The sequence below is a fragment of the Drosophila santomea genome, chromosome 2R (genome assembly GCF_016746245.2).
Source record: "Drosophila santomea strain STO CAGO 1482 chromosome 2R, Prin_Dsan_1.1, whole genome shotgun sequence".
NCBI classification, from domain to species: domain Eukaryota; kingdom Metazoa; phylum Arthropoda; class Insecta; order Diptera; family Drosophilidae; genus Drosophila; species Drosophila santomea.
Genome location: NC_053017.2, coordinates 14,900,367 through 14,917,826, shown reverse-complemented (window position 1 = coordinate 14,917,826; position 17,460 = coordinate 14,900,367). Strand labels below are relative to the sequence as shown.

At 41.0% G+C, this 17,460-nt stretch overlaps 1 protein-coding gene across 4 annotated transcripts in view; it reads left to right on the top strand.

The window, feature by feature from the left end:
- The window catches only part of LOC120444368 (potassium voltage-gated channel subfamily H member 8), a 150,903-nt gene that overhangs the window by 30,554 nt on the left and 102,889 nt on the right, over positions 1-17,460 (top strand). For 2 of the 4 annotated variants that reach the window (XM_039623975.2, XM_039623971.1), the window contains 9 exons: positions 3,101-3,360; positions 3,902-4,130; positions 4,572-4,735; positions 8,258-8,459; positions 9,656-9,847; positions 10,409-10,527; positions 11,060-11,140; positions 14,592-14,687; positions 17,029-17,182. In XM_039623975.2, coding sequence (XP_039479909.1) covers positions 3,101-3,360; positions 3,902-4,130; positions 4,572-4,735; positions 8,258-8,459; positions 9,656-9,847; positions 10,409-10,527; positions 11,060-11,140; positions 14,592-14,687; positions 17,029-17,182 — 1,497 coding nt within the window. The remainder of the gene's footprint in view (positions 1-3,100; positions 3,361-3,901; positions 4,131-4,571; positions 4,736-8,257; positions 8,460-9,655; positions 9,848-10,408; positions 10,528-11,059; positions 11,141-14,591; positions 14,688-17,028; positions 17,183-17,460) is intronic. The other 2 variants (XM_039623973.2, XM_039623972.2) reach the window with 2 other exon arrangements.

Here is a 17,460-nt window from a genome sequence, read left to right as displayed (position 1 = left end):
AATTTAAATCTCGTCTTTCAAGCGCAGTTTTCGCCGGTGTCGTCTCTGATTTGTGGCTATAATCTGGTCGATGAGCGGCCGAAAGTGTGCTAAAAACCATATGAATTCGTAATGCTAATATTTGCAATGAGACGCATTTTAAAATTTGCACTTTGGCTAAGAAGAAGTTAAAGGAAGTTAAGCTTTCCTTTGGAGTTTCATTCAACGCATTTACGTTAATTAACCCGCAGCAAATGTCCTTGTTTCCTTTTGTTCTTTCGAGTCCTTTTGCTTTTCCAGCTGAGCGGCATCAAATATGCCCTCTGTCTAATTTACCGGATTAATCAGACAAAAAACGTTGGACACACCGGCACACGTGTGCTGCTGGCTGAATCCCCAAAAGGATCCAGATGCTGAAATATTGATGCACCACTCGAACAGTTCTGACAGCATCACAACTTATTCCGAGCACTTTGGTACTTGGTACTTGGTACTTGGTACTGGGGAATCGCATTTGTCGCCGTGAAATTCTGCTAATGCAGGGATAAAAAACAGCCACCGCCCAGTGACCTTTTGGCCTGCAGCTTTATTACCATCGTTATTCATCTGTTGTTGCTGCCGTCTGTTTGCCTGTCTTCTGGCCTGCAGATTTACGGGCCATGCAAACCGAGCAGAAGCCACTTGAAGTTCGACCAGGAGAATCCTAAGAGGATTTGCTGCACTGCAAACTCGAGTTTGTCAGGCGGCCGGCAGGACCTTCTGCTCCTTCTGCATGGACGACTACCTGGCATTGAAGCTTTAAATTATTTTGTGCCACGGCTATTGATATGGATTGCACTTTAAATAGGAAGCAACTGGCATGGTTTAGATATATATAGAATATTCCCAATATTACATCCATTCCATATGCCCAAAGTGAATACCGCCAACAGGGTATTGCAATTCACACCAAATGCTTGGCAGATGTTGCATGTTTCGCACTTGGATTGCAGTGAGTGCCACAAACACCTATTGCACTTGCAACACGCACTTGTCGCCCTTCTGTCGAGGACTTACCACATGTAATTGTGTTAGATAGACAGAGATTTACACGACGGCCAAACATTCGGTAATGAATTCCATTAACTTGCTCATTGAGTGGCAGCCAAGCAAATATGGCCAGAACAGTTGAATGTTCGAGTAATGCAGTTTGTATCGAATTAATCTACACTCAAACCAAAGCAGCGGCCGAGCCTGATTCAATTTTTGTTAATTTATGTAAATGAAATTAGGTCCGAGCCAACCAACCTTGGCAAAACCAATTTCCAAGCTGAAATCAAGCTTGCGCCGGAAAACTTGAGTGCCGATCTCCGTCAATTGAAAATTAGGGCCGTGACAAGGGAAAATGTGGGTTGTTGGAGCAATTGTGAGAGCTGTGAAGACAACTAATTAGGCGAGCAATTTTCCAAAATTTGTGATAAAGCGGATTTTGATGAAACGGATTTGAAATGGAATTATCATCAGATCATAATCGTTATCGCACTGTGACAGTTATGCGATAATGACCATCGTTTCACACGTCATTAGGCCTGTCAACGAATTTTCACCTCCGGTTGCCAATGAGTTGTGCATATTTCGATAAAGTATTTCACTTTTTTCATGGCACTGTGCCAACAGCCAGGAAAATATTTGTGTGTGCATGAGGTATTTTTTTGTGTCTTTAATATTTTCCCAGACCTTTTTTTTTTGTACATATTCAACGGCTGTTGCTCGGTTACGGATGAAAAGTGTGTATATTTGTGTTAGTGAGGTGACCGTCCCGACTTAATTGGCATTTTGATATGACAGCAACGGAGTCAAACTGGATTTTATGTGGGCGCCGAGTCTTAACATTGGAATCATATTTTGGTCAAAAATTGTTCATGGTCGGTATATAACATAGAAAGCAAAATGAACGGAATGAAAAACAGGAAAACCCGGAAAAAAACAGACAAATGGGCGTGGAAAAAATGGCAACTTTCTTGGCGGCGATTTGCATAATTTTCTTTGCTGTTTTTCTGCATAATTAGTACACGTTTGGGTTGCGAAACGTATCAAATTCGTGTTGGGACCATTTTTCACCATCCAGCTAATTGTTATTTATAGCATGTCCTTTTTAAGACCACCACACTCAAATAGAATTAAGTTCAATTTAATGGGCTCTTTGCGGTGCCAAATATGCGCTACTCTGAGCTTATTTTCTTCGAGCTTTGTTTGTTCGGCTGTGAAATATGATGTTTACTCGCCTGATTTGTTGGCCTGACCCGCAGTTGGCCAATATTTGTCGGCCACTGAGCCAGATTATCAATTGTTTGTCAGCACTGGGTGCTCAGTATCGCCAAGATGAGAGTAGTACAAATTTTGCATAATCTTAGCATGCTTACGAATCAGATTTAATCACATGTTATTGCAATTTAAAAGTTTCTCACACAAAACTGAGCCAAAACACAATAAAGCAAAGCCTGCGTTTAGTGAGGCAACTTTGTTTTCTTAATGCACAAGAGCTAACACCATTTGTAAAAGTTGAGTTTTCATCTTTTCCCCCCACTAAGCTGCTCAAATGAAAGTCAGCAAAAATAATAAATGGAGCCGGGCATTAAAAGGGGGGGTCGGAAAAGCTGTATTTAACTTGTCGGAATGTCGAGAAAATTCAGGAAAATCTTTTCGAGAAGAGGTGAATTTTTGAGGGAATGCATATACACGAACACACCTGCCATTTTGTGACGCTTTAAAAATGTGTGTGTTTTAAATCAAACGCCATGCGATTTAACTAAGGAGTAGTGCAAAACACCAATTTAAATAAATAACCATGCCAATTAATTCATAACGTCTTATGTGTCAAATTCTATGTGTTCTTTTCTCTTTGTGCTCTCTCTATTAAATCACTGTAATTACGAACCGCCAAAAAACCTATGCGCCCATCCTTAATTATCCTTATGTCAATGCCCATCCTTAATTATCCTTATGCAACTGTTCATCCTTGATTATCCTTATGCCACTGCCCATCCTTGATTATCCTTATACCACTGCCCATCCTTGATTATCCTTATGCCACTGCCTGGTTTTGTTTGCGTTGCTCGATTTTTGTTTGCGACTCTGTAAGTTTTTGCCCTTACAGCTGCCCTTCTGGGCGCCCGGTCCCGGGCCGGCTCCAATGCCGGTATGCTCGGCCTGGGCGGACTGCCCGGTCTGGGCGGGCCGGCGGCCAGTGATGGGGACGCGGAGGCGGGTGAGGGCAACAATCTGGACGTTCCCGCCGGCTGCAACATGGGTCGCCGGCGCAGTCGAGCGGTTCTCTACCAGCTATCCGGGCACTACAAGCCGGAAAAGGGTGGCGTGAAGACCAAGTTGAAACTGGGCAATGTGAGTATAACCCCCAAGGAATGGTCAACCATGGGCGGAAGTTCAGCTGGGCGGAACAAAGAGTGACCATCAACAGCAGCCACTACGTAGTTAACATCAATGTGCCACGTCAAACTCAATTTAGTGTTTACCTCGGGATTTTTACCATAAACGTGGTCCGCTTTGAAACACGCTTTAAAATTTCGAGTCTTTGTTATGCAAAATAGTTTAGGGCCTTTAAATAAAAGAGAAATAAGCATATACGAAAATATTGAGTAATATTTAGTTTATCAAACGATTGATTTTGAGGAAAAACGTATATATAAAAATTCGCTTAAATGTATCGCAAGAAAAAACATACTCAATTTCAAAGTTGTTGCTCGGAGAAAAAAACAGCTTCCTTTTTGTATGGGAAACGATATTTAGCTTGATGCGAAAACCTCATAATGTGTTTAAAAAACGGTTGACTACTAATCGTTTTAAGAGTTCAATTAATTTAATTCACTTTTCGTGTTTTGTGTCGGATTTCATTTAATGCCATTGCCCACAATCTATTTTGCAGAACTTTATGCATTCAACGGAGGCGCCGTTTCCGGAGTACAAAACGCAGTCGATAAAAAAGTCACGCTTGATTCTGCCCCATTACGGGGTGTTCAAGGGCATTTGGGACTGGGTGATACTGGTGGCCACCTTCTACGTTGCCCTCATGGTGCCCTACAATGCCGCCTTTGCCAAAGCGGATCGGCAGACAAAGGTATCGGATGTGATTGTGGAGGCGCTCTTCATTGTAGGTGAGTGGATTGGATGGACTCGATGGAAGTGGATGCGGAAGTGGAAGGCATGGAAAAGTATTTATTTATTTCGTGCTGGTATGAAAGTACACGTTTTATTACTCATTGGATAAAGGAGCTATTGTTGAATGTAACAAAGTAATTTTTAAAATATTTCGATCCCATTTAGCTTAAATATATTAGAGTAAATTTGGATCTATACAATAAACATTATTACGAAAATAAATTAGTAATAGAAGCACCTCTAGTGGCCAGTCATCATCGCTCCTCACCAGCTGATAACCCTTGCCATTCCACCAAAAGGACATCAATGGGTGTCCTTTTTATGGGCCACCTGTGGCGCAATCACCATAGTCCTTATGCTCCTCTGGAATTGAATTTGTCTCGTTGAATTGTAAACATTGTTTCAACGCACACACCTTTATTGCCGTTTTATTGCAGATATTCTGCTAAACTTCCGCACCACCTTTGTGTCGCGCAAGGGCGAGGTTGTCTCCAATTCGAAGCAGATTGCCATCAATTACCTGCGAGGATGGTTCGCCCTGGACCTTCTGGCCGCGCTGCCCTTCGATCACCTGTACGCCTCCGATTTGTACGACGGCGAGGTGAGTAATCGCCATTGCATAAATTTAGCCTACAAGCCATGAATTTTTAAGCCCAGATTTGCATTTTGGGCATTGGTAAAGAGGGGCGAGGTATTGTATTATCTTTGATGCTTACATAGTTCCAATGCCACACTATTTCGGTTGAAGTTGGCTAACAAATTGTTTGGGCCAATTTAGTAAATCCGCCCCGGGCGGCGTTGCCCCAAGGCTTGGCATTAATAATTTATGGCCCCAAATTTCAAGTGGTAAATGGCCTTAAGAGATTTGCATAAAACTATTTTGGCCACATGCATTATGCATATTCAAAGCTCACAGTTTTTGCACTGGGCCACCTAATCGGATTATACACAAATGTGCAGTTGGGTTGGAAAATGTTAAATTAAGTTAGCTTTGTTTAACGATTCAGGGTCTGCACTGTGTGCAGCCTAGCATTTAAGCATTGGTATGAAAAAAAGTTAGCAATATAGTTGGTAATTCGAATAAAACCATTTGCTATTAGACAACATGTTTCATAATCCCTAGTATCATATAAATACAATAGAAAGTTGAGTTGCCACAAAACATTTTATCTATGTGCTTAAATCTGTACTTTGCATTACTAACCAAAAAGTAAAAAATGTGAAATGCATTTAGACAACTTTTTGGTATAAAGGGCCGTCTCAGCACTTGACCCCTTTGGAGAGCAGTTGACGCTCATTAAGCCGATTACATTGGCCAAAAGCAGCCGCGGCTGAATGTTTCGGCTGTTCCACGTTTTAATTACGCGCTAAGTAGTCGGTGGTAGTCGACAGAGCCATGACCCAAATGTGCAGCAAAAATAGAGCTCTTATTTTTAAATACTAGTACCAAAACCAAAAAAAAGTGTGCCGCTGAAAGCAGCTTAAAGCCTTAGCTGCAGTTATGATGACATTGGCCACCGTTCGCCGCTTCCGTGGAGTGAAAAACTCGAGCGGTCATCGCAGGACAATGGAGCAGTCCTCCAGCGGATTTGTGTTATTCAGCTTTCACTTGGCTCGTCGGACTCTTCAGCCAACCATCTCCACCTCCACCTCCACCTCCTCCTCCTCCTGTGAAGTGGTCAGCGCACTGATTGCTCCAAGTGGAGAACGCTGTCGTTGGCTTTATTGACAGGCCAAGGATATTCTGGTCGACCTAACAAATGCCATTACAGTGGCGCTTCACAAAGCCACCACTTGGAATTAAGCAAGTTGACAATCTGTGCATTTAATATGTAGGTTACACATCTTCGAAATTATTACTTAATTTATTTATTAAGATATGCCAAAAGATACAAAAAATATATCTTCTGTTAGTTTAGGTTACTAGTTTTCCCATCTATAAACCATCTTGTTTAATTTTTTGTTTCTACCCGATACATTGAGTAATTGTTAAAAGCAGTTGAATAAAACTTAAAATAAAGTATAATATATTTTTCTTTTCGTGTTCATGTACGAACTTTTCCCTGTTGAATTATCATTTGAGCTTAATTTCGTTCGAACTCATGTTCATTGATTTTCTTTTACCGCTCCGTCGTCATGTTGCGGTTTTTCTTAGCTGTTTCTTTTCCAACTTCCGCTGGATACACTGATCAAATACAAGCGGCTTTGGCCCAGCTTTTCCCTACCCCTACCCCTCCCCCTGCTACCACTTTCTGTGACTTCCGCTACCGGAAATTTAGCCACGGAAAAGTTTATTTCTCTTTTTGGAAAAACAGCGGCGTGTGCTAAGCTGCTGACACAAAAACACAAAAAGTTTCGATAAAACTTTAATGTACTCTAATTGTAAAAATTTGTGACACTCTCGATGCGAAGCAAAAGTTGGTCAGAAGTCATTTATGAATGTATTTGGGGCTTAAACTTTTACATTTTTATACACTCTCTGGTATTTATTTTATACTTGCTCGCTTTGCATACAATTTGAGCTAATGCACTTGAAACTTTTGCATATTTAGTTTGGCCCAAAGTTTTAATTATCTGCGAGACCCCAAAAAGGCAGTCAGTCACTGGGAAAAATTCGAGCCAGTTGAATGATGAAGTTTTCTCTTCTCGCGCCAAGATGTTGCTGCTGTGCAGATGTTGTCGCTTTTCCAGCTCACACAAAGTGAAAAGTAAACAAAGGCAGCGTGAGCAGGCGGAAAACTTTAGCAAACAGTGAGAGAGACACTGCCGTGTGGTGGGGGAGTGGAAATCGGAGGAAGTGGGTGGAAAATCAGGGGGGTGGAAAGCTTAGAGTGAAAGTGAAAGCGCAGCACAAATTGCAACGTGAATTACAATTCGTCCAGATGTCGTTGTTTCGCTTTGTCCTTCACGCAGGCAGCAAGCCCACGCACTTTTACAGTGCCAACTAAAAGTATAAGTACAATGTATATAAATGTAAAAAAATATATATTTAAAATTTACATTAGTAGTATAATAACTAAAGTTACTAAGGCTCAAAACAAATTGTTGAAAAACTTTTGTGATAATATATTTAAATGTATTAGCATTGCTTTTAAAGCACATTGATTTATTTGTAAACACTACAGATACATTTAAGTAGAAAAGCATGAAGATTAGTGAATTTAAGCTGACAGTTTTACAATTTCGATACGCACTGTCTGTGCAAGTGTGTAGACTGCAAGTGAAAGAGAGAAGGCAAGGTGTAGCTGTCCGTCTATTGACACTATACCTAAATGCCCAACTCAACTGTTTGTAAATCTTAGCCCATCTCGTCTGCCAACACTTTGTTACGTTTCCATTACCTTTTCTCTTCTATCGGATATTGCATTTTCAGATCTCCAAGGAAATGGAAAAAAAGTACAATTTTTTGGTTGCATTAAAGACTGTTCGAAAATGGTTAAGCTTAAAATTCAATTGTTTGGTATTAGGTGCAAGAAATGTGATTTTCGCATTTTCGAATTTTTTCCGTGTACTCGTAACCTTAGGCAGCCCTTAAGATGGCGCTTCGTCAGCGGCAATCACGAACGGGAAATAAAAATTTTCATCTAAGCTTAAACGACGGCATTAGCCTTCAATTTACTGAAGTTTTACGCTCGGGTCAGGCCCTTCGATAAGCTTGTTTATGTTTGCATTAGACTTATATTATAAACCACCTCCCATTTATCAGCCACTTCATCTTTCCATTTTTTGATGACATCCTTTCCCCAAAGTTCGTCCCTTTTCCCACGCAAACCATGCGGGCTCGGGGAAGTTGACAATTTTGTGATTTTTTTTTAGTGCGGACCCTTGGCGGGTCAAATGAATATAACAAAAATTGAGATGGCCGGAAAGAAAAGTGGGCACCAAGTGCGCACATCTAAATGCCCTAAAAAGTAGGCAACACAAACTGGGCAAAAAACTGAAACATGAAGCTCAGCAGCTGGCGGGAAAATGCGGCTGCAAAAAAGCGAACCAAACTAATGGACAGTTCGGAACGCGAAAGAGGCGTGGCATCTCGTCACCGTGCGCCTACATTTTAACAACCTTGAAGTGGGTCGTTTGGCTATATGTACCTTTTTTTATGCACTTCTGTTTTTTCACGCAGGAATCGCACATCCATCTTGTGAAATTGACGCGGCTGTTGCGGCTCGCTCGACTGCTGCAAAAAATTGATCGATACTCGCAGCACACGGCCATGATACTGACATTGCTGATGTTCTCCTTCACGCTGGCCGCCCACTGGCTGGCCTGCATCTGGTATGTGATAGCGGTCAAGGAGTACGAGTGGTTCCCCGAGAGCAACATCGGTGAGTGTGTGCCTCTGTCGAAGGTCCTGCCAAGTTGCAGTTACTGCTACAGTGGGGTCCAAGTGATATGCCAATTTGTCTAGAAACATTTCAATTACTCTTCTTTTCTTAATGTCTTTTATTATTTCATAGTGTTTAAACTGTTCATGATCTAGTTTTATTAGATTAAAGTTTATGGACAACTTTTTAGCATTAAACTATAGACTCTAGAAACTTTAACGACATCTATTTCGAAACAACATGTTTACGACTGTCGCGTGTTCTGTTATCAACAAATTATATGAGAAATTATATTATTCAGAAATTTGTTTGTCGCACTAAAGCGCAAGTGGCATATAAACACTTCATTCGAGTTTATTAAAACGCTAAAGAAGTATTGCATTCTTAAAACTTCGTGTTTTTATAGTTGGAAGCTAATACCTTTGTTGATATTTAGTGATATATTAAGTGTAGTCAGCTGTATATCCATTGCTTTTATTTCGACCACAACTGTGTGCAGTGGGTTGAGTTGCGAGAGTGTGTACCAAAGGTAATTTCGTTAGTTGGTTAGTCAACAGTAAAGGGCGGCTCGTCGTTGAACGCCAACTGAATTTTCCGGCTCCCTTGGGCCGCAGTCTGCCAAGGCACACCACCTGGGCCACCGAAAACCAAACGAACCAACCACCCAAGGCACCCACACCACCCAAAACACCCAAACCACCCAGACCACCTCAAACACACACTACACGTGTGGTAAATGAATATTGTGTTAGTCGAGGTTTAAAGTTTAGATACGGATTAGCGCACAGTGCATCAAATCGAATCAAATCATCTCATCAGTGGCGCATACACATATTGCCATGGGGAAAAAGTTCTCGTCATGATATTTTCTAGCACTTAATCATCAGTGGGTGGAAAAATCCTTCATCCCTGACTGACACGAAAAGTTTCGCCTGCGTTTTCCGGTCCTTGCAAAACTGTTTTGCCGGAATTTGACACGAGCTCAGAACTCAGAACTCAGAACGGAGAACTCTGAACTCAGAACGCAGACGAACTGACAGACTGACAAACTGGAAGTCGAAAAGTTAGGCCTAGTCATTGTCAATTTGATAAGCCCAATTTGTTTGGCCTGCAAATTGTAATTAAACGCCCTACTAAACCAGTTTTCTTCTCTGTTTCCTCTTCTCTGTCTTCCCCATCGTATTAAATGCCTCAAGTATTCTTCACAGGTTGGCTGCAGCTTTTGGCGGAAAGGAAAAACGCTTCCGTCGCCATTTTGACCACGGCGGAAACGTATTCCACGGCCTTGTACTTCACCTTCACAAGTCTCACTTCCGTGGGATTTGGCAACGTTTCTGCGAACACCACGGCCGAAAAGGTCTTCACCATCATCATGATGCTCATTGGCGGTGGGTACCATAATGTTTGACTTGCAAAATATGGCTACAAAGAGGGTAAACTACACTCAAGCTATTTGAGTCCCAAAATTGTAAAGTATTTAGAGGAGGCATTCCCTAAACGAGCTTTCTTGCTTTTATGGCTTAAGTTTGCGCATATTCTTTTAATAAATTACTTAGAAAATTGAATCGCAAGGCAACATTATATAGCTAAATTATAAAACGAAAGATACATTTTGGTAATTAAGGAGTTTAATGCTCGAAGTATTTTTAAAGAGTTATCCACCATTATGTTCAACTATTTGCAAATGTGTAAAAATCAATAGCAAACTCAACCTTATGATGTTGTCATATTTAAGCATAAAAATTGCCCTACATTTGGGTAATTGCGCAAAATTGCGAAATTGTAAACCATAAACAGGAACTAGAATGTAAGTAATGAGGCCACTTTATCAATGGCAAAAAATAGGCGCCCAAATGTAACGTCACGAGCTGCGTTCATAGCTGTTATTACGTTTTTTTGGTCGGCCAACCCGAGATTTAATGATATATCGTATCCATTTCATTACCCAGCTCTGATGCACGCCGTGGTCTTCGGTAACGTGACTGCCATCATCCAAAGGATGTATTCGCGTCGCTCGCTATATGAGAGCAAATGGCGCGACCTAAAGGACTTTGTGGCCCTGCACAATGTGAGTATGATTTCGACCGTGGAACTGTGATTGAGATTTGCAGCAGCCGCAGCGGGGTTCGTATTATAAATGAACCCCTGAAAGGAAAGGGAGCCCAGAGAAGTGCCACTCGATGGATTTTATTAGAATGCAGCACACATTTTCCATATGCCACGCAACGCTGGGCAGGAAATGGAAAATGGAACGGAAACGGGTCGCTCAAGGCCATGAATTGCTGATTCCAGCATCCAGCATCCAGCAACTAGCATATTCCCGGGGACATCGTGTTTGCGTGGCCTACAACCTGTTGATGGGGCAAACTTGAGCGTCGCTCCATTAGGCAGCACACGCGGCGTATACGCAACGAGCTGCACCCACGCCGCATACGCAATGCGCTGCACAATTAAGCGCATTTGTGCGGCTCTCAACCGCGAAATGCATGCAAATGAAGTGAAAGTAGCGCGCCTCGCAGCTCATTTAACGCCAAGATGGAGGGGGAGGGGAAACTAAAGCAATGCGAATGCAATTATAATTTATGATCCCTTCATTACAGATGCCCAAGGAGCTGAAGCAGCGCATTGAAGACTACTTTCAGACCTCCTGGTCACTCAGCCATGGCATTGATATATACGAGGTGAGCATCAAACACCAAACACCGAACACTGAACACCCGATTGCCCAAAGGCATATCCTTCTTCCTGGCATTAATATTGAAGACAGTACACTGGGGAATATATTCAATAAATATACAATAAGATGTATAATAATTGGAAAGGTTCCCTGTTACCTCCATTTCAGTGGGTATTTTTCTTTTCTCATATCTTATTTCCCTTAGTTCCCATGACACTTTTCCCGCTTAACAAAACTATTTGTTTCTCTGTACGTCCCCCAAAAATATGATTGCCAAAGTTGTCGACGCAGCAGTCTATCGCTGGGATTCAACTTGACTGACTTCACTCAAACTTCAGAACTTCAGATCCAGAATCGAAATGGCAGAATCGCACAGAATCATCAGTGCCAGCGGCCTTTCCTCTCCGATAAACGTCTGAGCCCTTAATTAAGCAAATGTCCGTGGGGTTAACATACAAGTATATACAGTACTTTAGTTCGACATGTGACTTATTGATTGCCTGCGGGTCAAATGCCAAATGTGTGGCGCACCTTTGATTGGTCATCCGTGCTCTGGCATTCTGGCATTCTGGCATTCTGGGTTTTCAAGCGCAATGGCATTGCGAGCACCTGAACAAAAGTTAAAATTAAATATCGAAATCATATGTGAGCAGGAGCTGGCAGGTTTGTTGGTTGCTTGTTCCCCGGATTTTCCTGTGGCCTTTCATTGTTTTATCCGAGTGTATGTGTGTGTGTGGCCATCGGGCTGAATCTGCATTTTAATTAAAAATTTTTACAATTACATTAACTCGAGCAGAAGGGAAGTCAAGCCAGTTGTGTACCTTATCTTCCGGTTGAAAGTTGTCGAGTGCATTACGTTCCCAGTTTGCCAGCGCTTCTTCCTAATTTAGTTTCAACTCTAATAGTAGCCATGTGGTGTTGTGTTGTTACTGCTGTTTGTTTCTGGTTTATTTTCATCGGCTTTGCAATTGTGGCACTATAATTTCGAACTTGAGGGGGAAAACTTTTCTGCAGCTGCATGGAAATAGCTCATTGTTGGTCGACAGAAATCAATCTTTGAGGATGCTTTGCACTTTGCAACTTTAACTTGTTTCAACTTTGTTCTTTATACCGGTCAGGTGGGCGATGAAAACTATTTTTACCCCACAATAAAACTAAAGGAAAAGCGCAGCGCAGTCGAAAGAGCAGCGATTCCGCTCGTAATTGCTATAAGCAGAGAGCAATGCCAAACAACTTTTCCCCACCCGCGCCGCCTTTAATAGTGTTAATTAAAAACCTCTTCAAATAAAACCCACTTTTATCTCTCGATCTTCTATAGTTTGCTTTGCGACTGGCATTGCTGATGTAAGCTCATATTAAAGGCAGTTTTGCCCCTTGAAGTCTTAAAATACATAGCTGATACTAGTAAGAAAGTTACATTTAAGTTTGGTAGTTAATGCATATTTCCCTTCTCCACTTAATCAGCAATTGCATTGCTGTGGCTTAGGGCTGCAAATTAATAATGGTTTCATCTGCCTTTGAAGTTTAACCTTTATTTCGGTATATACACCGCATAAATCAAACTGTCAGTTGGCTACACGCGATGTGAGGACCACGTCGTACCTATTAACTGCAATTAAACACCGATTTTCGTGTTGCCTACGAGTTTGCGCGTTTAGGAATTTTGGCATCCCTTCATGGAATTTAATTTAATTACTGGCCAAACATGAAATATAGACAGACCCACGCACACGCAGCGTCGACGATGCCACAGGAATTAAAGCGCCCAAATTGGGCGGGCAAAATGGGGAGTTGACGGGTTTGGCACTAAATTAAATTGTTAATTTATTGCGCATGAAAATTAACTTGCGAAATGTGCCGATCCCCCCTCTACAGGCTATGTGATGTTGGCCCCAACAGCGCGAATTTCAAGTCAGGTTCATGACTACACAAAAAAAAAAAAAAAAAAAATAGAGAACGCCCACTTTTGGCCAGTATGTGCGCAAATAATGTAAAATATTTTACACTTCAGTGAGTAGAAAAAGGGAAAACGGAGACGGGATGCACCATAAATAACAATTCTTTGGAAATTGCCCTTTGGGGACCCAGAAATAAAAGCAACAAACTGAAACAAAACCCGGGAAAAACTTTCAACATATTTCCATGTTTAGTTGTGCTTGCTTAGCTAAAGTTCCCTTTTGTTTTTCCTCATAAATATGTACAGCTGAGTACAATAAAATAGTGATAATTGCTGGTTTTAAAGCAAGCAAATACATACGATTTAATTAAATTATTTAGCTATCTACGAATTATTTAAAATTAAATTTAAATCGCAACTAGCACAGCTACTACTATTTTGAACACAGCTGTACATTTGGTAGAAACCAAAATGGTAACCCAAATGGAATTGGAAATGGGTTGACATCTAGTTTGGCCAGAAATAGTTGCACTTTGCGTTGGCATTTGTTGTGAATTTTTAATTACCGGCCTGACCGGCCTGAAATTGATTTAGTTGCTTTTGCCCTTTATTATGTTTGTTCGAACACAAAACACACACAATTTGTTCGACCATTTATACAATTAAGTTGAATTTACCATAAGCATTTTCACTGAATATGAAGTCATATACCAGAAAATTGGCTAACCCCACAGATTTGGCCATATCATTCACAGTCCAGTTGGCAATGAATTTTGTTTCGCGATTTTCATGCACATGAATAATACTCGAGCGTAATCAGCCAGCGAATCCCTAGAAACATGCATATGGACAAGTACAGAGATGAAAGTCAGAGCAATAGATAGGTGTGGAGGGTAAGCAAGAAGGATGCAAATTCCCTTCAATTTCCATGTTAATCCCGAAACACCGACAATTCCCATCCAATCCACTCGAAACGAACCAATGGAAAACACAAGAAGATATAAAATGTGCAGAGTACAAGGAAAAATATAATTATACCCTGGCAGGAGACAGCGGATGATCAAAGGGATTTTCGTTTTCGTAAGAATTCGTCTTGAGGATATATATATATATATATATATTCCATTCGTGATTTGTTATAGAATTTCCTTAAAAATTTAAAATTGGATAGAAAAGCATTTCCTTAGTTAATGATTGAATATATTCAGACATTTATCTTATAACCACTACAACTTGAAATCCAGAAAGTTACAGGGTATCTTATGATTCTTTCGCATCTGCAAGCACTTTTTCCATCTTGTATTACATATTGCAGTTGAACAACAAGCAAGACCAGATAAGCTTGAACATTTCCCTGGTGCCAGAGTAAAATAATGCCACGCATTTCCCTCACAATTTTCAGGCGATTCAATTTTCACGTGTATATTCCACTTTCTCTTTTTCCCTTTTCACTTGAGCGTGTGTGTGTGTGTGTGTGTGTGGGGTGGGGTGGTGATTATGTTTGCCTTTCCACTCATCTCCAACTCACATTTCCTTTCGGTTTTTCCCCGACTTGCAGACGCTACGCGAATTTCCCGAGGAGCTCCGTGGCGACGTTTCCATGCATCTACATCGTGAAATATTACAGCTGCCAATATTCGAGGCGGCCTCCCAGGTGAGTTTCCAACTACACTCAAACAAATTTTGTATTGCAAACAAATATTTACTTTTTAATTTTTGCGGAGTGTTAGATCTAAATATTTTATTTAAATAAAATAGTTAAACTGAACATGTGGGAAAATTAAATAAAATACTCAATTTTATTGATCAAGGAAAGTGCAAACATTTTTTCGCTGTGCACCTGTGCGATTGCTCCTTTTTAGGGGTCGAAGAATGTGTCGCTTTGAAAGCGATTCAGCTTCAGACAAATGGAACGAAATGGCTGCGATGGCAAAATAATCAGCAGCAATGCGACTGTAGAGGGAGGGGGGAGGGGTTTGGGGGCAATAGGTGGGGCCAACAGGTGGGGGTCAGGTAAAAAGAGAAGACGAAGGCCAGGCGAGCAGTCAAAAGTTAACTGCGGGCTTAACTGAAACGTTTTTTCGGCTTCGTTCGGTTTCGTCCTTTGTCGCTGTGAAGCACAAACACACGCAAACAACCGCATACAAATAAGCAAATGCGCACACACGAGAGTTGGGAGTGCTTCACGTAGACAAGGATGTAGGCAAGGACTTTTGAAGGGGTTATAACAGGGTTATAGAACATATAGAACATATAGCACATATTGAGAATATATAAGTTCTTTATTAATAAATGAATGAATTCTAGGCTATTATCAATAAACTACTTACCTTAACCATTTAATTTGTAGTTTTCATGTGCAAAAATATTATAAAAAATGAAATAAATAAATATTTCCCCATATGAGGCTTATTAAATATTCAAATTATTTAAATAAAAAGCATCCTAGACTTTTGCAAATCCCCCTGCCTACGCATGGCCACAGGTGAAGTTTACGAGCCATCTCACTTTTGGCCTGCGTGTGCTTCCTTTTGGCCTGCGGGCCAAGTTCCATTCGTTTTGACTGAAGCGAAGCATGAAAAAGGTTTTTGGCCAACAGCAAACTTGTACGCAGAAATCCCCTCGAATGCAAGTGTGTGAGTCTGTGAGTGTGGTCGAGTAGTTTTGCGATGGCCAATGTCAATACCCTTGTCAACCGCCAAAAGCTTTAATGGGTGCTCACTGTACTGCGGCAGGAGAGGGGGCACCGATGGAAATCATTTGGGTAAAAGCCGCCTGGCTTAAGCTAGAGATTGTGCAGTAATTGATTTCGCATCTACGGTTCAACTGCTCCGTGGCCCGAAAGTTCCATGACCCAATGCAGTTGCTAGGGTCACATGAAGACAATTGAGCATGGATACTCATAGATAGATGGATAGATAGATAGGTAGATGGATAGGTAGAAAGATAGATAGCTAGATAGCTAGATATATTTGACTTTAAAAATGTTTTACATAAGCAGATACAAATATTTTGAATAAAAAAATGTTGATGTAAACAACAAAGCGCATGCTTTTCAGATCAAAGCCCCAAATACCAATCGTTTCCATAGCAACCGTTTTATTTTATGCTGAAAATGGAACAAGGAATTTCAATCACATTTTTGGCAATGCACATAAAATACTCTTTTAATACACAAAGAAGAAATAATGATTCATGCTAAGCGGATTCTTCTGATTAATACAGCGAATATTTCACAAAGAAAACAAAGGAATTGAACTTAATGAACATCGGTCAATTTTCCTTTGTTGCATGCGACCAGGAAGTGGAAAATGAATAGCTTCTTATTTAAATAACAAAGAAATCTCTAGTGCATGCTAACAAGAATATTTAGTTATTTATCATATTAATAGACAATTGTTAAGGAGTTGCCTGTTAATTTTTCAGCGATATTTCTCTGATACCAACAGGTCGTGGTAATGCGATTGTGGTTCAGTTTGTTGAAAGGATGGAAGTATGAAAAGGTGGTGGCACCTAATGAAATGCAACTCAAGCTAAGTTTGAAAGCAAACAAAACGGGGCGAATTGAACGACCGAATGACCGGACAAAACTCACAAAAAAAAAAAGGAAAAACTGAAGCCGTATGACAAAGGCGGACTGCAAACATTAATAAAGCTTATTCAGAAAGGCAAAGTAACGCAAACAAAAACCACTCAACAGTTATAAGCGCGCTTTAAGCCACTTTTCGTGGCAAATACGTGGGGGGCTGGGCAGCAGCTTGGTTTATTCCTGGGCGAAAGGGGGTCCTAAGGGGGCTCTAAGCCGCAGGACACATGCCGGGGCAAGGATACACAGCTGTTGCCGTTTTGTTCCATTGCGCAAATAAAACGCGACCGAGCTAAATGCTAACTGCTAAATGCTAAATGGTAAATGCCTCTGACCGTGGCGCACAATTCCTGACCAAACCAGAATCGCATTTACTTGAACCACCAATTCCAAACACTTTCCATTGCAGGGCTGCCTGAAACTTTTATCCCTGCACATAAAGACGAACTTTTGCGCGCCCGGCGAGTATCTGATCCACAAAGGCGATGCCCTCAACTACATCTACTATCTGTGCAACGGATCCATGGAGGTGATCAAGGACGATATGGTGGTGGCTATTCTGGGTGAGTCTTAGCTAACCTATCTTACCAATATATTATAGAGGAGAATCTTTGATAGTTTTATGGCATTCGATTTATTATCCTTAAATTTCCAAACTATTTCAACATAACTTGTATTTCAACGCTGGTCTGTTTACTTACCAAAATTTGATTTCAATTTGATGGAGCATTACTTTCTAGTGCCTTGAGTTTTGTTTAAATTGCTGTTCATTTTCACGTATCGATTGTCAAATTTTCATTTTGTTTATGTTCCGACTAGTAGCGTTTATTGAACTCGGGCC